Source organism: Cricetulus griseus (genome assembly GCF_003668045.3).
Source record: "Cricetulus griseus strain 17A/GY chromosome 1 unlocalized genomic scaffold, alternate assembly CriGri-PICRH-1.0 chr1_0, whole genome shotgun sequence".
NCBI lineage: Eukaryota > Metazoa > Chordata > Mammalia > Rodentia > Cricetidae > Cricetulus > Cricetulus griseus.
Window position 1 is genome coordinate 138,650,934 of NW_023276806.1, and position 22,147 is coordinate 138,673,080.

The 22,147-nt window shown below is 42.1% G+C and overlaps 1 protein-coding gene and 1 pseudogene across 2 annotated transcripts; both read left to right on the top strand.

Annotated features, from left to right (window-relative positions):
• The first annotated feature begins 724 nt into the window (after positions 1–724).
• Positions 725–21,650, top strand: Mdm2 (MDM2 proto-oncogene). Of its 2 annotated transcripts, XM_027392338.2 has the most exons (12): positions 725–918; positions 1,403–1,480; positions 1,586–1,670; positions 6,257–6,331; positions 9,380–9,513; positions 9,909–9,958; positions 12,654–12,721; positions 13,433–13,526; positions 14,543–14,691; positions 16,879–17,034; positions 18,383–18,460; positions 19,814–21,650. In XM_027392338.2, exons 1-12 carry the CDS (start codon positions 911–913, stop codon positions 20,372–20,374), a joined length of 1,536 nt encoding a protein of 511 aa, XP_027248139.1. In that variant the 5' UTR covers positions 725–910; the 3' UTR covers positions 20,375–21,650. The 2 variants fall into 2 exon arrangements, with proteins under 2 accessions (XP_027248139.1, XP_027248140.1); XM_027392339.2 differs by lacking the exon at positions 1,586–1,670.
• Positions 3,762–3,862, top strand: LOC113832383 (annotated as a pseudogene).
• Positions 21,651–22,147: the final 497 nt, after the last annotated feature.

Consider the following 22,147-nt stretch of genomic DNA (forward strand, 5'->3'; position numbering starts at 1 on the left):
CCAGCCAACTTGCTGCTCTCTCTGGGATTACAGACACACCACTACACCTGGCTTCAGCCTCAAGCCCAATTCCTTCAATAACTTGAGCCCCGACGATAATCACCAACTAGAAAGTTTGTAAACACGTACGCCCGAGTGTGTTTTTTCATTTAAAATTTTATTATATGTATGTGTCTGTGCACACCAGTGCAGTTGCTCATGGAGACAAGAGGGTGTTTGATCCCCTGGCGCTACAGTTACAAGTGTGTGCGGCGTGGGTGATGAGAACCGGAAAAGGAGCGGTATGCACTCTCTACCAGAGCCATCACCCCAGCTCTATTTTTGCTTTAAAGTCTGAAAATAACTCATTTGTCTACAACTCCAGCTGCTGGCGTGGTTGGTTTAAAATACCACACAGCTGTTATTCTTGCTTCCGTTTTGGTAGCAGCAGCATTTGGATAATAATTTGCCTGGCTACTATTGCGGTTTGAGCTGTAAACACACGAAACAGAAAACAAAACAAAACAACTCCAACTCATTAAAAGACTGCGAGCCACACCTGGGTTCGGCGCCGACCCCCCCCCCTTCCCACCCATCTCCTGCGCACGCGGGCACTGCGCGGCCACCGAGGCCCCACCCAAGCCCGTCTCCTATTGGTCCAGGAGGTGGCGCCGGACGTGCGCGCACGCGCGCCCAGGTGCCCGGATGGGCCGTGGCTTCCGTCGCTCTCCCAGCGGGCGGTAGGAGGCGCGCGCCGCCCAGCTCCGGTTTGTTGTGTGGGGAGGAGGGGTGGGGGGCGCCGTGGGCCCGGGTAGCCGAGAGGCGGCCGCGCTCTCAGTGAGGAGCCGCTGCCGCTCGAGCACCGGAGCGAAATGGTCGCCCAGGCCCAAGGCCTCCGCGCGTGCCGTGAAGGGTCGGGAGCCACGCGGGGATGAGCAGGTACGCGCCGGAAGCGACGCTCGGTCCCGGGCTGGGCGGCGGAGGGGTCCCCATGGTTCCCGCGTCCTCCGTGGCCCAGTCGCAGGCCGGGCCGGTTCGCGGGGGAGCGGGGCACGAGGCTGGGCGACCGTTTGGTGGCGGGTGGCGTCGCCCGGCCGGAGGGCGGGGTCTCGGTTGGCGGGGCTCGCCGCGGGTGGGGGAGGGGAGAGGAGCCGGGGTCTCCCGGCAGGCCCCGCGGCCGGGCCGGGGGTAGGGGGTGGTCTCCGGGTTCGTTCTGGGCTCACTGCAGGGGTCGGGGCGTTAACAGGTGCCTGTCTCCCGGTCCTCTGCTCTGGGAGGGGCGGGACGGGGCCGCTCTTTGGAGTTGACTCAGCTTTTCCTGTCTGGCTGGTCAAGTTGAGACAAGTTTGGCGTCGCCTGTTGGAGGAGCTAAGTCCTGACTTGCCTCCCGCTGGAGCTATTTAAACCCTGTCGTTCTCCGCAGCTGTGTGCTGGCGAGCGGAGAGGGGACACCTGGGACCTCCCCGGCCACGACGACGGAGCCTCTCCTGCGTGGATCGAGGTGAGGAACAGCCCGCTTAATGTCTCCTTTGTGATTTTTCGCACGTATCTTACCATTTCAAGTTTTTATCGTGTGTGTGTTTTCTTTTTTCTCCCCTACTTGTAGGCCAATGTGCAATACCAGCATGTCTGTGTCTACTGATGGTGCCGAAAGCACCTCACAGATTCCAGCTTCGGAACAAGAGACTCTGGTTGGTATTTTTGTCTTGAGTGTGCAAAAGTAACTTATTTTTTTTTACCAGGTAATCAATAACTTTAAACCCAAATTAGAGCACAGATCTTAAAATGTAACCATGTATTTTAAATAGAAATTGTTTTTCGCTTGAATTAGAGAATTAACAGCAAGAACCTGTGTTGTTGTTGGGTTTTTTTTGTTTGTTTGTTTGTTTGTTTGTTTGTTTCCGAGACAGGGTTTCTCTGTATTGCTTTGGAGCCTATCCTGGAACTCCCTGTGTAGACCAGGCTGGCGTTGAACTCACAGAGATTCTCCTGTCTCTGCCTCCCGAGTGCTAGGATGAAAGGCGTGTGCCACTACCGCCCGGCAAACCTGTGTTTTCAAACTTGGAAAATGAGTTCCATTACCTCAGGTGTGGATGCTGACGCTTATGACATGCGTTTTCTGGTTTGTCCTATCACTGTTTAACTTTTTAAATAATAACCCGAAAGTCACAGAATGTGTGCTTCTGTGAAGACTTTAGTCACTATAGAAATGCATGAAATAAAAATTCAAAGTTCCAGTCTTTGCTCTATATCTTTAAAGTTTCCTATTCTGTATTAACATACAAAGGTGTTGTACAGTTGTCACTGAGCTACAGGATTACTTTTAATGGCTGCTTAGCATTTGCTAACATGAGTGCACCATTTGAACAGTTTTCTTGTTTGCTTTTGGTGTCAGGCATTGAGCCCCACCCAGCCTTTGGGGTGTGGGTGCATAAGTACTCTCCCACTGGGCTGAGCTACAGTCTTACCTTATGACCTGCTGGTAGATGTAAAAGTCCTCTCCTGTTTGTGAGCAGAATAAGTATGTGATTATTCTGTAAGAAAGATAGGGCGATAGAAACCCTAAGACCTGAATAAACACAATTGATTGCTACCTGGTAACTGGTTCAGCAAAAGGTTATGATAGTCTTTAAGCTTGTCAGCACTGAATCAACCAACCTTTCTTTCCTCCCTCCTTCCCTCCTTTCTTTCCTTCCCCCCTCCCTCCCTCCCTTCCTCTCTCGATGTAATTTTGTACATATTGTGAAGAATAATATAATTTGGTACATGCATGCAAATCAAGGTAGTTAACTTTCCATTTCCTTAGACATTTATCATTTCTTTGTTGTAAATCTTCAGACTCCTCTTCTAGTTCTTTATAAAATATCTCATAAGACTGTGAGCCAATTCCTATACTTACTGGACTGTTTCACTATATATGCCCCAGACCTCTCGTGAGGCAACACATCTTTATCCTGAGGTTTGCCCAATATCTCTTTCTTTAATTCCCCTCTTCCTTCCCTCTCCCTTTCTCCTTTTTCTCCCTCTTTCCCTCATCCCTTTTTGCATTTTTCTTGGTATCTTGTATAACTCTTCTATGCATTTCAAGTATAGTTATTATTTTAGTACTGTATGCAACTTGATGTTGTCTTCTCCACTGACAATATTTTTATGGAGTCAGACTTGTCTGTTTGAATGGCTTTTGAATTTTCTTACAGTGCTTTGAAAGAATTCCTCCATTTCATGATTATGTACATATTTATCGTATTTTCATGTAGCATTTTCAAACGTTGTTGGGGGCAGGTCGTGGTTTGAGACAGGGTTTCTCTCTGTAGCTCTGGCTGTCCTAGAACTCACTCTGTAGACGACTGGCTTCTTTGAACTTTCAGAGATCCTCCTGCCTCTACCTCTTGAGATTATGTCACCACCACCTGGAGCATTTTAAAACTTTTACATGTAGATCTTTACACAGAATTGACTTTTTTATTAAGTATAAGATTACAAAGAGTGTTATCTTTTTTTTTTTTTTAGATTTTATTTATTTATTATGTATACAACATTCTGCTTCCATGTATATCTGCACACCAGAAGAGGGCACCAGATCTCATAACGGATGGTTGTGAGCCACCATGTGGTTTCTGGGAATTGAACTCAGGACTTCTGGAAGCGCTGTTGGTGCTCTTAACCTCTGAGCCATCTCTCCAGCCCAAGAGTGTTGTCTTTTAATAGTAATTTGTCTTGTTTTTAAACCAACTCTTGTAAGCCTTTCCATTGTAGTTTTGATTTGAGTTAATAATAATGAGATGCTTGCTTGGGTACATGTGCTAAAATTGACACACTACAGAGAAGAATAGCATGACTTCTGCATAAGTGACATGAGAATTAAGTAATTTTCAAATCTTTCAAGAGTAGTTTGTTGGTTTTTTTTTTTTTAAGGGGGTTTCTCTGTGTAGCCTAGATTGCCCTGGAACTCACTCTGTAGACCAGACTGGCCTTGAATTCACAAGAACCACCTGCCTCTGCCTCCCAAGTGCATGAGCCACCTCGCCTGGTTTAGCCTTTGTCTTCTGAGTGCTGGGAATAAAGACATGTATCACCATGCCTGGCTGGTTCCCATTTCTGTTTTAAAACTTTTTCTTTGTTTTTGAGATTAAAATTATACCATTTCTCCCTTCTGATTCCATTATCGAAAGCCTCCAATATACCTTTTCTTTCCATTCTTTTTTTCTTAAGATTATAATTTTATGTAGCTGGGTGTACAGTGTGTATGTGCATGGTGCTTGCAGAAGTCTTAGAAGGAATTAGATCTTCTGGAATATGAGTTACAGACATCTGTGAGCTGCCATTTGGGTGCTGGATGGGAATGAAACCTGGGTCCTAAGGAAGAGCAGTCAGTACTCTTAACACTGAGCTACTTATCCAGCCTCTCTTTCTCATTGATTTTTATCACACACACACACACTCACACACACACTCTCACACTCACACATACTTACTTTTCTAAATACAACTTGCTATGTGTGAACAATTCCATTTGTATGTATGTTTTCAGGGCTGACCATTTGGTATTTGATAACATTTGTGCGCTCTTGAGGAGTAAATGCACTTTTAAAAGAACATTTTAAAACTGTGCTAGAAATAGTCTTTAAAAGAAAAAAGTTGACTGGAGAGATGGCTCAGAGGTTAAGAGCATTGGCTGCTCTTCCAGAGGCCCTGGTTCAATTCTAGGCAATCACATGGTTCTTCATAACCATCTCTAATGAGATCTGGTGCCCTCTGGTGTGCAGGCATACAAACAGGCAAAACATTATACATAAAAATGAATACACCTTTAAAAGAAGAAATGTGGAGAGAGAGCTCAGCAGTTAAGTGCTCTTGCAAAGGACCCAGGTTTGATTCCCAGAACAAAGTCGCTCAACCTTCTTGTGCCAATTCCAGAGGATCCTGGGCCCTCTCTTGGTCTCCACAGGCACTGTATGCACATAGTGCACTTACATACATGCATGTAGGCTACATACCAATACACTATAAATAAAAGTTAAAAAAGAAACAAAAATATGCCGGGCATTGGTGGCATATACCTTTAGTTCCAACACTCTGGAGTCAGAAGCCAGCCTGGTCTACAGAGAGAGTTCCAGGACAGGTTCAGGTTCCAAAGCTACATGGAGAAACCCTGTCTCAACCTGCGCCCCAAAACAAAACACCGAAAATATGTTCTGATAGGGAAAAACAGCTAAGTGACTAGGAGCACTGGCTACTCCTCAGGGACCTGGCTTCCATTCTCAGTACCCACGTGATGGCTCACAACCATCTGTAACACACAGTTCTAGGTGATTTGACACGCTTTCTGGCCTCCCTGGGGACCAGGGACATGAATGGTACACATAAATACATGCAGGTAAAATATCCAAAGGTTGTCCTTGTGGGCACCCCGTAGTTACAGAACATGGCTAATAGGAGCCATGATCATTAAAGCTGTAAACAATAGGAGCAGCTTCAGAGCAGTGCTTGACTGATGGTAAAACTGTGATTTCAGACTTAGGTGGCTGTAGCAAGTTCAGTGCCACTTTATCATGGTGCTTTTTGGTGTTGCTGTACAGGTGGATACTGGCTGCTAGGCTGGGCTCACCAGCTGCTCTGTGGGCCATACTTGTCAGTTAGGTGGCAGTTGTCCAATTTTCTTCTTTTACACATTTTTATGTGTATGAATGTTCTGAATGCCTGTGTATATGTGTACCATGTGGATGCCTGGTGCCTGCAGAATCCAGAAGAGGCTGTCAGATCCCTTGAAACTCAAGTTATAGATAGTTTTGATCTATCATGTGAGTGCTGGAAACCAAACCCAGGGCCTCTGTAAGCAGCAAGTGCTCTTAACCCCTAAGCTTTTCTTCAGCCCCACCAGTTAATATCTTACTACTGGGAAAGGTAGATTAGAGTCAGACAGACTGTAGCTTCTAGGAAAATGTGACCTGGTGGGAACTCCCTCTGTAAACCAGACTGACCTTGAACTCACAAGAGATAGTCAGCCCCTGCCTGGTACTAAAGGCATGTACCACCACTGTCCAGCTTGACCTGTCCCATGTTGTTCTCCCCCTCCCCCTCCAGGGTTTCTATGTGACTTTGGAGGCTGTCCTTGTAGACCAGGCTGGTCTTGAACTCACAGAGATCCACCTGTCTCTGCCTCCCGAGTGCATGGTCTTTGCTGCCTTTTTTGGGCTGCTTTCTGGACAGACTTGCAGGGCTTATGCTATAGAGTGCTTTTATGGGTGTTAACAGCAGCTCTTCTTTTCTTTTACAGGTTAGACCAAAACCATTGTTTCTGAAGTTGTTAAAGTCTGTCGGTGCACAAAAAGATACCTATACTATGAAAGAGGTGAGCGGAACTGAGAGATAGGGAACTGATATCCTAATAGTCACAGCTGTATGTAGTAGTTTTCAAGTTTGTGGGTGAGATTGTCCATTGGGTGAGAAAGAATTTGTAGAAAGTAGGGACATTATTTTGTGACCATTTGAACTATATTTTGAAGCTAAAAATACTAATTTGTATGACTTTCTTTTTTTGAGACAGTGTCTCTCTGTAGCTGTGATTATCTTGGAACTCACTATGTAGACCAGACTGGCCTCTAACTCACAGAGATCCTTCTGCCTCTGCCTCCCAAGTGCTGGGATTAAAGGTGTGTGTTACCACACTTAGCAGTGCATTTCATTTTTTTAAACTGGAAAGCCAAACAGAAAGAAATAGTATAGAATTCTTAGTGTTTTGGGCTATGAACTCATTTGGCAAACTGGTGAAAGTCTCATATCTGTCCATAACTTCTCAGAATCATTTAAATTCATAACAGTAAGCAAATTCGTGATAATATACTTTTTACTTGTTTGAGACAGGGTTTCTCTGTATTACTTTGGAGCTTGTACTGGCACTCACCCTGTAGACCACGCTGGCCTCGAATTCACGGAGATCCGCCTGCCTCTGCCTCCCAGGTGCTGGGATTAAAGGTGTGAGCCACCATTACCTAGCTACTTTTTACTTGTTTTTTAATTTTTAAAGCTTTATTTATGTGGGAGTATGTACATGCACAGTGGAGATTAAAGGACATTTTAAGGGTATCAGTTCTCTCCTCCCAAGTCACTCCTGGGTAACCAAATAAGGGTCATCTGGCTTGGCAGGAAGCACCTTTACCTTTTGAGCCATCTCACCTGCCCAGTATATGCCTTTAAATTAAGAAAATACAGTAAGTTTAATACATTTGATTTTAATGTGGTGAGGAATAAAAGATTATGTTGATGTGCATGCTTGAGGCAAACACATTTTGATCAAAAACATTTTGATATTTATTTGTGACAAAAATCACTTACAAATATTATAGTTTATTGCCTATCTTCATAATTGAGGGGAAAACTAAAATTGAAGATTTACCCCCCCCAATCCAAATTGTTGGATTCCCTAAATTTTATCCAAGGACTTCTTGGGTATCCCTGGGTCCCAGGTTGGAACTTGTACTCTGGAGCTACATGAGTACAGCATAGTGTACTTAAGTTCTCAGATGAGCTGATTCATCAGCCTGTGTCCTGTCTCATGGATACAACGTTGTAATGTTGTTTTGCTTAAAGTATGCTGGGCAGATTTAGACAGAATTTCAGTGTGAGTGAGATACAAGTGTTTCTTATCTTTACTTAAAACACTATTGTGACAGGTTAGTGGGACAGGAAGAGACTCCCAAATCTTGTCTTCAGCTATAAGGTTAGAAACATCTCAGGATCCTTTGTAGGAGGAACCTAATCCTTCCTGTTTGACCCATTACCTGTCAGCAGCAACTGTGATCCATGGACGCATACAAACATTCCTTTAGGATTGATGGGCCCCTGCTTAGCTACCAAGTCTCATAAGTGTTAAGTGATGTTTTATGGTCAATAACTGGATTGACCTTTATAAAATTAGTTAAGGAAACAAAGTATGGATTTAGTAGTAGATAGACTAGAAAATTGATCAAGGCCATCAAAAAGATGTAATGCTTGTACCAAGCTGTATGCAGTGGCTCAGTGGTCTTCCTTTACTCTCCGAAGGATATTGGTTCGAGGACCCTGCCTTCTAAGTCCCTTATTTATTCATTTTAAGATTTATTTATTATGTATACAGTGTTCTGCCTGCATGTATGCCTGCTGGCCAGAAGAGGGTGCCATATCTCATTACAGATGGTTGTGAGCCACCTTGTGGTTGCTGGGATTGAACACAGGACCTCTGGAAGAGCAGCCAGTGCTCTGAACCTCTGAGCCATTTCTCCAGCCTTCCTTAAGTTATCTCTAGATTACCTATAAACATTAGACAGTTGTTAATGCTGTATTATTTAAGGAGTATTGACGAGGAAAAACATTTCCATGTTTAGGACAAATCCCTGGATGAATGGTGGAGGTGGGACTTAGAGTAGTTTATATTGTCTGCACTAGTTTTCAGTTACAAGATCTTTATCCTGGGGCACTTGAGAGAGTAGTGAAAACCAGTGTAAGTGCACTGGAATGCAGTCAGTCCTAGGGTCGTTTCCTCATTTTTTTTTTTTAAAGATTATTTATTTATTATGTATACAACATTTTGCTTCCATGTATATCTGCACATCAGAGGACGGCACCAGATCTCATAACGGATGGTTGTGAACCACCATGTGGATGCTGGGAATTGAACTCAGGACCTCTGGAAGAGCAGTCAGTGCTCTTAACCTCTGAGCCGTCTCTCCAGCCCTCCTTATCTTTTTTTATGCTTGCTTCTTTTTTGGTGGTGCTGGGTGTCAGAAACGAAGTGGTAACCTCTTCATTTCTGTAGAGTGATAACAACTGTGTGGTGTCCGGATGGTAAGACTGCACTGACAGCTGCACTGTGCACTGTATAGCGTGCTCACAGATTTATGTTTTTGGGCTTCTTTGGGATAACGGAAAGTATGTGGCTAAAGCTGAGCTAATGGAGCATATGGAATATCATTTAATAGTAATAGTAATAGTTGGGGCCATGGACTAGTTAGGTAGATCACTTCATAACTTTGAATTATTCTGTTCCTCTGGGATAACTAAAGAGCTGTTGAAGTATATGTTTGTGACATTTGTCATTGCTCTAATTCACTGCCATATTTTAGTTGATTTTTTTTTTCCTTCAATTTTTTTCCATTTTTGCCTCCCTTTCCTAGTATGTTAGTATCTAGATTTCTGGGCAGAATCAAAGTTTATGAGAAAGAAAGAAAAACAAGAAATATTTGAGTAATAAGGAGAAACAGTTATTTCTATTTTCATCAACATGAATGTGTTCAGAGGAGCTGCTTCCAGACACAAACTGTACATGATTGTGGGTATGATTTAGATAAGTGGGTATTTCTAAAAGTGTGTAGAGCTGATGTTTAGTTTTCTTTAATACTTAGAAACCTTATTTCTATTTCAGATTATATTTTATCTTGGCCAGTATATTATGACTAAACGATTATATGATGAGAAGCAGCAACATATTGTGTATTGTTCAAATGATCTTTTAGGAGATTTGTTTGGAGTGCCAAGCTTCTCTGTGAAAGACCACAGGTAAATAAGTCAGTAAAGCTGCAGCTCACCTCTGTCTCTCCCTGTGTCAGAGAGAGACTAAAACTGTGTATGCAAATGACAGGATGGGGTTTCAGTTTGGTTGCTTTATTGCCCTTAACACTCCTCCTGGTCCTGTCCCTAATATTTGGGGTGGAGGTGGGGGTTAGTATGTTGTTTGAGAACCTGAACTCTGGAATCTTAGAAATCCACTATTGGGTTGGTTGGTTGGTAGTTTTAATTGTGCATGTGCCATTGGGTATGGAGTTGAGAAGCCATCAAGGAGTCAGCCCTCCTCCCACCATGTGAGTCCAGGCATTAGTTGTGTGGGTGTGTAAGTGGATCTGACTTCTCTCAGCCTTAGGTTCTCTGTTTGTAATTTTTCTTTTCCTTACAAGGAAAATACATATAATGATCTACAGAAACTTGGTGGTCGTAAGTCAGCAAGGTAAGTTAATTTTGAATACTATGAAAGTACTGAAACTTTAAAGACCTTTTTGATTCAAGGTCTCATGTGTTCTAGTCTAACCTCAAACTCACAATGTAGCTGAGAAAGCTGAGCTTTTAAAAAAAAAAATTTTTTTTTTTTCCGAGACAGGGTTTCCCTGTGGCTTTGGAGGCTGTCTTGGAACTAGCAATTGTAGACCAGGCTGGTCTCAAACTCAAAAAGATCGCCTGCCTCTGCCTTCCGAGTGCTGGGACTAAAGTCATGCTTTTAAAAAATTGAGTAGCTTATTGTGTGTGTATATGATAGGCATCTGTGGTGTGGGCCTCTGCCTTCCGAGTGCTGGGACTAAAGTCGTGCTTTTAAAAAATTTGAGTAGCTTATTGTGTGTGTATATGATAGGCATCTGTGGTGTGGGACACAGGTACCATGATGTACATGTGAAAGTCAGAAAACAACTTCATGGAATTGGTTCTCTTTATGTGGGTTCTAGAGATCCACCTCAGACCTTCAGGCTTACAGGCAAGCATGTTATCTTCTGAGCCATCTCACCACCCCTCCCCCCCAAAAAAGCAAAAACCCCTTTTAAGAGTGCTTTCCTTGAATATGTGCAGTTGTGACTGTACCCCTTAGCACTGTAAAATAAAAGGTAAAACAAAACATCACAGAGATGTTGTTACCATGTGCATGTATTTTGTATTTCTGGTTTTCTTATTTTTTTAGTCAGCTCTTTCAGTGCCCACTAATTTTTTTAAAAATTATTATTCATTCTTATGTGTGTCAGTGTTTTGACTTCATGTGTGTCTATACCATAGGGACGCTGTCAAGTCTTGGAGTTACAGATGGTCGTGAGCTGTTGTGTGGGTGTTGGAAATTGGATTGAGAGTCTGGAATAGTAGCCAGTGCTCTTAACCATTGAGCCATAATTCTAGTCTCTGTTTACTTTTTTTTTTTTTTGAGATTGGATCCTTGTAAATTACTCAGACTGATTTGGAACTGTCTTCCTGCTTTCCTCCAAGTAGCTGGGATTACAGTCCACATGGCATTCATTCATTTATTCAGCACTGCTGGGAATTGAACACAGGGTCCCATCTGTGCTTGGAAAGTGTTGTACTAGTTAGCTGCCTTGACAGCTCTATGGTTCATTCTCATTCTTTCTTCAAAAATTAAAAATGCTGGGAGGTGGTGGCATGTGTCTTTTTAATTCCAGCCTTCAGAAGGTAGAGACCTGAGTTCAAGGCCAACCTGGTCTACAAAGTGAGTTCCAGGACAGCCAGAGCTGTTAGACAAGGAAACCGTGTCTTGAACCCCCACCCCCACCCCCAGTTAAAAACAAGGTTTTTCATTTTATGTATATGGGTGTTTTGCTGTATGTATGTCTGTGTACCTCTGGTGTACAGTGCCCAGAGACCGAAGAACAGCATTGATCTCCTAGGACTGGAGACTATTGTGAGTGAGCTGCTCTTGGAAGAGCATCCAGTGTCTCAACCTCGAGAACCATCACTCCAACCTTCTTTTGAGAAACATTTCATTATGAAGCCTGGTGTGATGAATGCCTTCAATCTCAGCACTTGGGAGGCAGAGGCAGATGGGCCTGTCCAGTCATGTCTACATAATGAGACCCTGTCTCAAAGGAAAACAAAAGAAAAGATTTCATTTATGCATGTGTCCCTGTATGTGGGTATGTGCACATAAGTGCAGGTGTCCACAGAGTTGTTAGATTCTCTGGAGCTGGAGTTACAGGTGATTTTTGATCCATCTGACATGCTTTCTGGGACACTGAACTTAGGTTCTCTGTAAGAGCAGTATGTGCTTTTACCCACTGAGCCATCTTTCCAGTCCCAGGAGTTTCCTTAAAAACAACAAAACCTTACATTTATTTGTGTGTCTATGAGCATTTTATGTGCTATGATGTGCATTTGGAAGTCAAATGACAACTTGGGGTCAGTTCCCCTTCTATCCTGTGGGTCCTGAAGATGAAACTCTGGGTTGAACTCAGGTCGTCAGGCTTGACAGTGAGTGCCCTTACTTCCTAAGCCATCTTGCCCCGTGATTCTGGGCCTCCTGAGTGCTGGCATTAAAGACTTCCGCCACCACCACCCAGCTGTATATAGGAGTTTTATGATTGCTCCCTGGGGAGAATAGTTGTGAGTTTATTTCTTAAACTAAAACCCTTTTAGTGGTGAAAGATTCCCAAATGGCCTTAAGCAAGTTTATATAACTGCTTAAATAACAGCTCAGAAGAATGACATCTTGTGTTACTTGGCTGAGCACACGTGGCTCCTTGCACAGTGACCCTGCTTCCATTCCAGTAACAACGAATTAGTCTTATTTTGTGCCACAGGAAATGTTTGTGTCTGGATGCTTTTTTATATACTGTTTTTTTCTTTTTTTTTTTTTTTTTTTTTTTTTTTTTCTGTCACAATGTCTTTCATACTCCAGCTTGGGCATAGGCTATTACAGTTTTTTGTTTTTGTTTTTGTTTCCCCAAGACTGTCCTGGAACTCACTTTGTAGACCAGACTTTTTTAAAGTTGAATTTATCTCCAGATTTTAGCATGCAAATGACACTTGGGACATACATGGTTAATATTTGTTGAAAGATTAAACTTTGTGCAGGGCTGTGTTAGACTGGTCTGGTGTATGTTGAATTCTTTCTTGTTCTTTGTTTTGAGTAAGTTTTTACTTTCTTTTATTAGAGTCTTCAGACTCAGGCACATCAGTGAGTGAGAGCAGATGTCAGCCTGAAGGTGACAGTGAACAGAAGGTAATAGTTAAATTCATTTTTTTCTTTCTTTTTTTTTTTTTAAGATTTTTTACTTATTATATGTACAGTCTTCTGCCTGCACACCAGCAGAGGGCACCAGATCTCATAACTAACGGATGGTTGTGAGCCACCATGTGGTTGCTGGGAATTGAACTCAGGACCTATGGAAGAACAGTCAGTGCTCTTAACCGCTGAGCCATCTCTCCAGCCCCTAAATTCATTTCTTACTCTAATACAATGTTTCTTTTTTTCTTTTTTGGGTTTTTTTGTTTGTTTGTTTGTTTGTTTCCCCCAAGTCAGGGTTTCTCTGAGGCTTTGGAGGCTGTCCTGGACTAGCTCTTATAGAACAGGCTTGAACTCACAAGTGCTGGGACTAAAGGCATGCACCACCAACACCTGGCTACAATGTTTCTTTTTAAAAAATCTTTGAGTGTGTTTGTCTATGAGTGTGTGAGCATGTGTGTGCATCCTCCTCGGGCCAGAAGATGATGTCATATCACCTGGAGCTGGAGTTACAGGTGGTTGTGAGCTGCTCCAGACATTAGTGATGGAAACCAAAGTTATCCAGGCAGGAACAGTACATGTTCTTAATCTCTGAGCCATCTCTCCAGCTTCATGACAGATAGTTCTGGAAAGTTGAGGTTACATAAAACAGAACTTGGATGAGCATGTGCTGTGTTTGTCATATTTTATGTTTTCTTGTGTATTTAGGACCCCGTGCAAGAGCCACAAGAAGAGAAGCCTTCTTCAGATTCAGTTTCTAGACCGTCTACCTCATCTAGAAGGAGAACAATTAGTGAGACAGGTATATATGACTAATTATTTGATTGGGGGGTTCTTCCTCTAATGCAGCAGTTCTCAACCTGTGGATGGAGACCTCTTTTGGGGTCAAATGATCCTTTCACAGGGGTGGCCTGAGAATGTCAGAAAACACAAATATTTACATTATGATTCTCTTTTTAAAAATCTAGTGATTTTTTTAAAAAAGATTTTATTTATTTATTATCTATACAGTCTTCTGCCTGCGTGCCAGCAGAGGGCACCAGATCTCATTCAAAGTGGTTGTGAGCCACAATGTGGTTTCGGGGAATTGAACTCAGGACCTCTGGAAGAACAGTCAGTGCTCTTAACCACTGAGCCATCTCTCCAGCCCCTACATTATGATTCTTAACAGTAGCAAAATTATAGTTAAGTAGCAACATCAAGAACCATGTTTAAAAGGTCGCAGTATTAGGAAGGTTGAGAACTGCTTTAGAGTCCCAAATTTTGGTTCTTTTAGTAAAAGGATGTGAAGTCTTGTTTTCTGTATTAATTAATTCTTGAGACCGAATCCCTATATAGACAAGGCTGGCCCCAAACTCAAGAGATTGACCTGCCTCTGCCTCCCAGGAGTTAGGATTAAAGGTATGCATAGTCTTTGGGGGGGGGGGGGGTCCTGGAACTCACTCTGTAGATCAGGCTGGCCTCGAACTCACAGAGATTCGTCTTCCTCTGCCTCCCGAGTGCTGGGATTAAAGGCTTTCGCCACCAATGCCCGCCTGCATAGTCTTTATTTTTAAAGCTTGGTGTTGACAGAGAAACTGTATATTGTTGGGGCAGAAAAGCTCTACATGGATTAAGTGTATTGTAACTTGTGGAGGTAAAGTTCAGGAAAAATATTGGAAGCTTTTAAATGTACTTAGCTGAACAGATCGAGTGAGCCACTTGACTTTTGGGATGTAAATGATTGACTTTGTGTTTAAATTAATTGAATTTAAATTTTGTTACAAACAGGTAGCCACAATATAGGGATTTAACTACCCATTTTCCCTTAATATATAGAAGAAAACGCAGATGAGCTACCTGGTGATCGACAGAGGAAGCGCCACAGGTCCCTTTCCTTTGATGAAAGCCTGGCTTTGTGTGTGTTACGAGAGATATGCTGTGAAAGAAGCAGCAGCAGCGAGTCCACAGAGCCCCCCTCAAATCAGGTAGGCTTGTGGTGGACGCTGTGATAAAATGTCACATTCCACAGGGGTTAGGGTCCCATCATGGTGGGGCAGGGGCAGGGGCAGGAGGGAGGCATGGTTTTCGGATAAGGAAGCTGAGAATGTATCCATAACAGCAAGCATGAAGCAGAAAGACTAAACTGGAAATTGCCAAGGCCTTTTTAATCTCAAAGCTCTCAAACAGTGCCCATCCAAACCACCACACTAGTTATATGGTAGTGTCTCTACAACCATTGTCACTATTTTTAATTGTGTGTGAGTATGTGCACAAGTGTGTGCATGTGTCCTCAAGAGTCCAGAAGAGGATGTCAGATTCCCCTGGAGTTGTAAGCCCGTTAAAGTAGTGATGGGACCTGAACTGCAAGAGTGGTGTGTGTCCTGTTCTTCAACAGCTGAACTGTTCTCCAAAATACAGCTCAAGGAAGTTTGTTTTCTCCTTCTGCCATGTGGGTCCCAGGGATAGAGAATTCAGCACCTCAGTCTTGGAATCGTTACCCATAAGCCATCTCTCTGGCCCCCAATAGTATTCATAGTTTTCATAATACTGAAGAACCAAAGGGTTGTTAAATAACATATAGTTAACCATTTGGATTCGGTCAGCTTTGATCCCTGTTAGGTTGTCTTAATGTGGAAATGCATCTGTAGATGTGTAGATAGACAGGCACAGCTTTGTTCAGGAAAGATTTATTTATAAAAATACGGTGGTGTTATGGCTTGCAGACCACTGCTGCAGAAAGTAGCCTCCAAAGCCACAGAGGAAACCCCCCCCCCATAAAAAAAGAAAGTAGGTCTGATACTAAAGAGTTGAGTCGGTCACTAGAGATGTAACTGACTGTCCTGTCTTGTATCAATGGATTTCCTCAGGAATTAGAGCTAGTTCTTGATGATTTGTGTACTGTTAAGCAACATTACTTGAAAGTCTTTACTTAGAAATATATAAAATAATAGTTTATTTTTGTAATCCTTTCACACCTCAAGAGACTGTCAGTATTCTCTACAAGTTAAATATGTCTGAAGTTAAACAGCTTTTTGGCAGCAAATTGAGAATGCCTGTCTCCTGACTCTTAATGTGTTTTTCTCAGTTATCGATCAAGATCCACTTTCTGATCAGTTTAGTGTAGGGTTTGAAGTTGGATTTCTTATTAGACTGATCTCTATTTAATCCTGGCTCTTGCCTGTCCTCTGTAGACTAGGCTAGCCTTCCCCCCTCCCCCCAATGCTAGGGTCAAAGGTGTGTGCCACCATACCCTGCCTTGTAGTTGAATTTCTTGATTCAGAAGATTTACAGCCTTAGCATAGAGAGACAGCATTAGGTTCTGAAGCTGTGAGTTATTAAATACTAAAATGAGGGTCAGTTGAAAGTACACAGAACTTAAATAAATTTTAAAAAATTCTTAAAGCTTTTCATATCAAGTTATTCTGAAAGTTTATTTAAAAACAAATACACCATTGCTGGGCTGGCAGCATCAGCTTTTAATCCTAGCATTCAGAAAGTAGAGCCAGGCTGAGCTCTTTGAGTTAACAGCTAATGAGTATGGTCTACATATCAAGTTCTAGGCAGCCAGGGCTACATAGTAAGAGCCTGTCTCAAAAGAAAAAAAAAAAAAAAACCCAAATACCAGATTTGCATTTATCCTTCCTTCCTGTTTTTCTTTTTCTCTCTTTCTTTTCTTTTTCGTTTTTCAAGACAGGGTTTCTCTGTGTAGCTTTGGAAGCCTATCCTGGCACTCGATCCGAGACCAGGCTGGCCTTGAACTCACAGAGCTCTGCCTGCCTCTGCCTCCCGAGTGCTGGGATTAAAGGCGTGTGCCACCAACTCCCTGCTGGGAGTGGGATTTAGAAACTCAATTTATCTTATGAGGGAAAGTTAGTGTCAGGGTTAGGAAACTGATCTGGCTAGAGTGTGGGTGTTGAGTAGGGTGGAGGGTGGGTTTAGCTGGAGGCATTTGAAAATGTTAAAGCAGTCATAATGAGTGTAACTTCAGTGCTAAGGGCCCTTGACCTTTTTCCTTTGTGTAGTAGAATTTTGAGTTGGGAAGATTCAATATTAATGTAATAACCTTGAACCTTAACCTTGCGCCAGTCCTGTAATGGCACAGGATGAATTAAGAAGCTCTTACTGAGGCCCAGAGGCAGTGTACTTAAGTTCACTTTATTGTTTCTCTATAGGATCTTGACGATGGTGTAAGTGAACACTCAGGTGACTGGTTGGATCAGGATTCGGTTTCCGATCAATTCAGTGTAGAATTTGAAGTTGAGTCTCTTGACTCAGAAGATTACAGCCAGAGTGAAGGAGGGCAGGAGCTCTCAGATGAGGATGATGAGGTGGGTCTCCGGGCTGGTCAGTTTTTAATAAGACTGAAGATGGTGGGATACATGGGGGTGGGGGTGGGGGGGTGTATATTCAGACTCCCTTCATCCTGGGTTTTTGATTTGTGGACTTAAGGCAAAAGTATAGTTTCTTTTTGCCTGGTTTGTTATAGTCTTATATTACTAAGTCAGAAACTTAGACTTTGGTGTTCATTCTTGTAATAGCCTGCCCACACACTTCTCCATTTGGCTCTCCCACTTACTTATTCATTTGTTTGTGTAAGACAGTATCAACATGTGGCCCTGGTGACCCTGAACTGGCTACGTAGACCAGGCTGGCTTAGAATCCACAGTGATCTGCCTGCTTCTGCCGCCTCTGCCTCCAGAGTATGAGGATCAAAGGCAAGCACCACCACTTCGTTGTTTTTTTTTTTTTTTTTTTTTTTTTTTTTTTTTTTTTTTTTTTCCCGAGACAGGGTTTCTCTGTGTAGCTTTGGAGCCTATCCTGGCACTTGCTCTGGAGACCAGGCTGGCCTCCAACTCAGAGATCCGCCTGCCTCTCTGCCTCCCGAGTGCTGGGATTAAAGGTGTGCGCTACTAACGCTGGCTAAGCACCACCACTCTATCCCTCCCTTTTTAGTACTAATTTGTTTTTTTGTTTGTTTTTCTTTTTTTTGGTTTTTCGAGACAGGCTTTCTCTGTGACTTTGGAGGCTGTCCTGGAACTAGCTCTTGTAGACCAGGGTGGCCTCAAACTCAGAGATCCACCTGCCTCTGCCTCCAGAGTGCTGGAATTAAAGGCATGTGCCACCACCGCCCGGCTTGTTTGTTTTTAAGATTTCTTTATTTATTAGGTATATAGTGTTCTGCTGCCTGCAGGCCAGAAAAAGGCACTCATTACAGGTAGTTGTGAGCCACCATGTGGTTGCTGAGAGTTAAATGCAGGACCTTTGGAAGAGCAGGCAGTCTTAACTGCTGAGCCATCTCTTCAGTCCCCTGTTAATTTGTTTTTCACAAACATAAAATATGCAACAAACAGTTAAAAGTGTCAGTACCTGTGTATCTCTCTCTTGGGTATCACTATACCTTTAACATTTCTCATTGTTTTCTGGTTAATAACTCTGAATTTATAAAGTAGGCTTTCTTGAATATTTTGTTTGGTTTAAGTATTTAACAACTCTTACCATGGTGGGTGAAGAGTTTACTGTCCTACATTTTCTACTTGATTGGAATTGAGTTTGACTTTCCCATTAGAACTTCTCATGGACAGTAGTGGCTCATGCTGTTTCTTTAGGACTTACTAAGAATTCAGCTTTCTTGGTTAAAAGGTTGGTAAATTGATGCTAATAAATTTGTCTTATTAGGTCTATCGAGTCACAGTGTATCAATCAGGAGAAAGTGATGTAGACTCCTTTGAGGGAGATCCTGAAATCTCATTAGCTGTAAGTATTCAGATACTTGACAGAAATACAAACAATGCTTACTTAGATCAGAACTGTGAAAATGTGCTTAATTTACTTAAAATGAGGCAATTTTATACAGTTAAAACTTTTCAACTCTTATGACTTAGAATATTTTCCTTCTTTGTTATAGTGGGATCTGTTGCCATATTTATTTGGTTTTATGGGGTGGAATTTAAAACTTGAATATATTGGACCCATTGAAACATCCATTCCTGCCTGGTAAAACCTTTATGTATGGTTTTGGGTAAGAGTGGAAGCCACACTCAATAAGAATCAAGGAGTCAGTGTGGGAAAGTATATAGACTACCCCCATTGCTTGTGTATTAGGCTGCTTGCTGGGCAGTGTAAACTGGAATGTATTTATTCAGGGTACACTAGGAAGTGTCTTCAGGTAAAACTCATCCTTCGGTTATGAAGGATGTAGGATATGTTCATTGATAAGGCAGAGATATGGAAGAGTTTGTCTTTCTAGTTGTGTAAAGAGAATTTGGATAAGGGGATACACTGAGCAGTTAGAATACAGGAGGCGATTGACAAGGAAGGGCAAATAGTTTGAATTGTGGTCAGAGTGGTAGATTTGAGCTCTAGTAGCTGACAATATTGTTGTCTTATGGATGAAAAAGGGGTGTTCAGTTGAACTGGCCTTTAGAGCATGTCTGAAAGAATCTTAGGGACTGTGGGTTGGAAGTGTTTCTTTGGGAAAAGCAGATATCTGGATTGATCATGTAATGTCTGGGCAGTGTTCAGGATTGAGCTTTGAAGGAAGTGGGTACAGACTTAAATACAGAGGAACACATGCTATGCCATTTACTTCCATTAATTGGATAAGCTGTGTTTGTCCTCAAACAGATACAACTTGCTAGGTACACAGTACCACAATAAGTGGTTGTAGCTTTGGGATTTTTCCACTATGAGAAGGAAGACAAAAGTATTCAAAGTCATGCACATATCCAACAACAGTTCACCAGTGAACTGTGTCCCCAGCCCAGCTGACTATATTTTTAAAAATCTTTTAAAAATTAATATATTTGGGGGTTTATAACTTTTTTTTCTTTTTTTTTTTTAAACAGTGCTAGGGATTGATCCCAGGCCTGTAGTCTATTATTTTCACATAGATCTTTTGTGTGTGTACATGTAGGGAAAGTACCTTAAATTTACTCTCTTAGCTGATTTCTGGCATACAGCATTAACTACATTCTTCATGTTCTTTTTTGCATGTTTTATATAAAACATGAAATACTGAAAATTAAACTATGTGATATACAATATACCTCCAGTATGTTGAAGGTACTGGCCTAATAACTAAAGAGCTAATGTCTTCTTTTATTGAAGGACTATTGGAAATGTACCTCCTGCAATGAAATGAATCCTCCCCTTCCACCTCACTGCAACAGATGTTGGACCCTTCGTGAGAATTGGCTTCCGGAAGATAAAGGGAAGGATAAAGGGGACATGCCTGAAGAAGCCAAACTGGAGGCAGAAGGCTTAGATGTGCCTGATGGGAAAAAAGCTACAGCGAATGATTGTAAGGAGTCCTGCACTGAGGAAAGTGATGATAAGGAAATATATACCTCCCAGTCACAAGAGAGTGAGGACTATTCCCAGCCGTCAACGTCCAGCAGCATTGTTTATAGCAGCCAGGAAGATGTCAAAGAGTGGGAGAAGGAAGAGACACCAGACAAAGAAGAGAGTGTGGAATCTGGCTTCTCTCTTAATGCCATTGAACCATGTGTGATTTGCCAAGGGCGGCCTAAAAATGGTTGCATTGTTCATGGCAAAACTGGACATCTCATGTCATGTTTCCCATGTGCAAAGAAGCTAAAAAAAAGGAATAAGCCCTGCCCAGTGTGCAGACAACCAATTCAAATGATTGTGCTAACTTATTTTAGCTAGCTGACCTGCCCATAAAAATAGAATTCTATATTTCTAACTATATATAACTCCCCAGATTAGGTTTTATTTTTTATCTGCATACACTAAAACGAGAAAAGTGTCTCAGTCCATGTAAAATTTGTTGTACAATTTATCTCCTTTGGAGTAAGAATATTTCCTTCCTTTGGGATAACTTCACTTAATTATATTTTACATTGAGGTTTTGATATAATCTGCATTGGCCATGTAGCTCCTTTTTCATTTTCCTTATGTTTTAAATAATTTCCACTTGGACTGACTGTTGGAAGTGAAATGAGTCCTCTACTACTGCAAATGATGATGGCTCTTTCTGAGGAGTGGCTCCATAAGAAGTATTTGATTTCCTTTTTTTCCTCTACAAAGAACATTTAATTTATTTAGTACCTCTCATGTAAGGAGTTAAAAACTGTGTGAAGGATTAAATATTTAAGTTATTGAAATTCTGAAATTCTTTAGGTCTCCAGTGGTTATGGGCTGGAGAGATGATGCAGTTGGTAAAAAGGCACTTGCTGTGTAAGCCTGATGGATGACATAACTTTGCTCCCTGGGACCCCAAGAACCAAGTTGTTCTCTGAACTCACACCTGCCCCGTGTACACACAATTTTTTTTTAAAGGTACGAGTGTCTGGTGATATGTAAGTAAAAACACGCACCTTATTTTCCAGCTTTTTGTCATGCGGAGTAGTGGACCAGGTGATGATGCAATGTTCTCCAAGGTTGAGAATTCTTAGGCCCTTAGAAAGCTCCTCCTTGGGCTCAGCTCCATGGTTCCTGATGTTGCCTAAGGATCCAGCTGTACTTAGGCTATGTTTAGAAACCATTCAGAAAGACTTTAAAACACACATAGTATTTTAATATGATTTCTCCATCCATGTAGATTAACCGCTTGATTCATAATAGGAATCTTTCCCTTTGATCAAAGGGCCCAGTATTTTTCACATGCTCAAGTATAGAAAATAAAATCATCTGGACTGTAAGTTTAGAGTAACCAAAGGATAGTTTTGTACTAAACTTGTTGATTTATGCATTGAAAACAATAAACACTCCTCCCCATTAGTAAGCATCTCACATCCAAGGAGGAGAACCAGTGAGGAGTGAGTCTTGAGCTTTGGCACCCTGTAACCCAGTGAAGCTTCACTCTTTGGATTTGTAATTCCGAGACTATATCCTTGGGGAATACTAGTCTCTTAATGTTAAGGTGTGCTATAATACATTATTTATTTGCAAATAAATGGTTTATTAAATATTTAAAGAATTATATCGAGAGCTTCATTAAATCTTATGTTTTTCATAACAATCTACATGGCTGACAAGTCTGAATATCTCTGCATCTGGCTGTACTTTCCCACTTTGCTGTGATGCCATCTGGAGCCACCAGGCACTGAGTAAGAAGTAATGCTGCAGTTTAAGAGGGGCAAGAATGAATGCTGTTTTCACTATGCTGCTTGTGGGTCCATCAGGTGGCAGACTGGCTTAGGTAGTGTTTGTCTTGGTGGCAGTGAATGGTATAGTATAACCTTATTGAAATTGCTTTCTTTGAAACTAAATCCTAGGAAGCCAGGAATGTCTTGTCACAGCTTTATAGGTGCTCATCAGGAATTGACCGAATGGGGCTGGTGATTGAACCGAGTGCGCCCATGAGCTCCTCAAGTCAATTCTCTAGCACTGGGGGAAAAGTAATTTAGTTTGTCTTGAGACCTGGGTCTCGAGGATAGCCACACAATAGCAGCATGCAGACTTAGAACCCCAAACTGA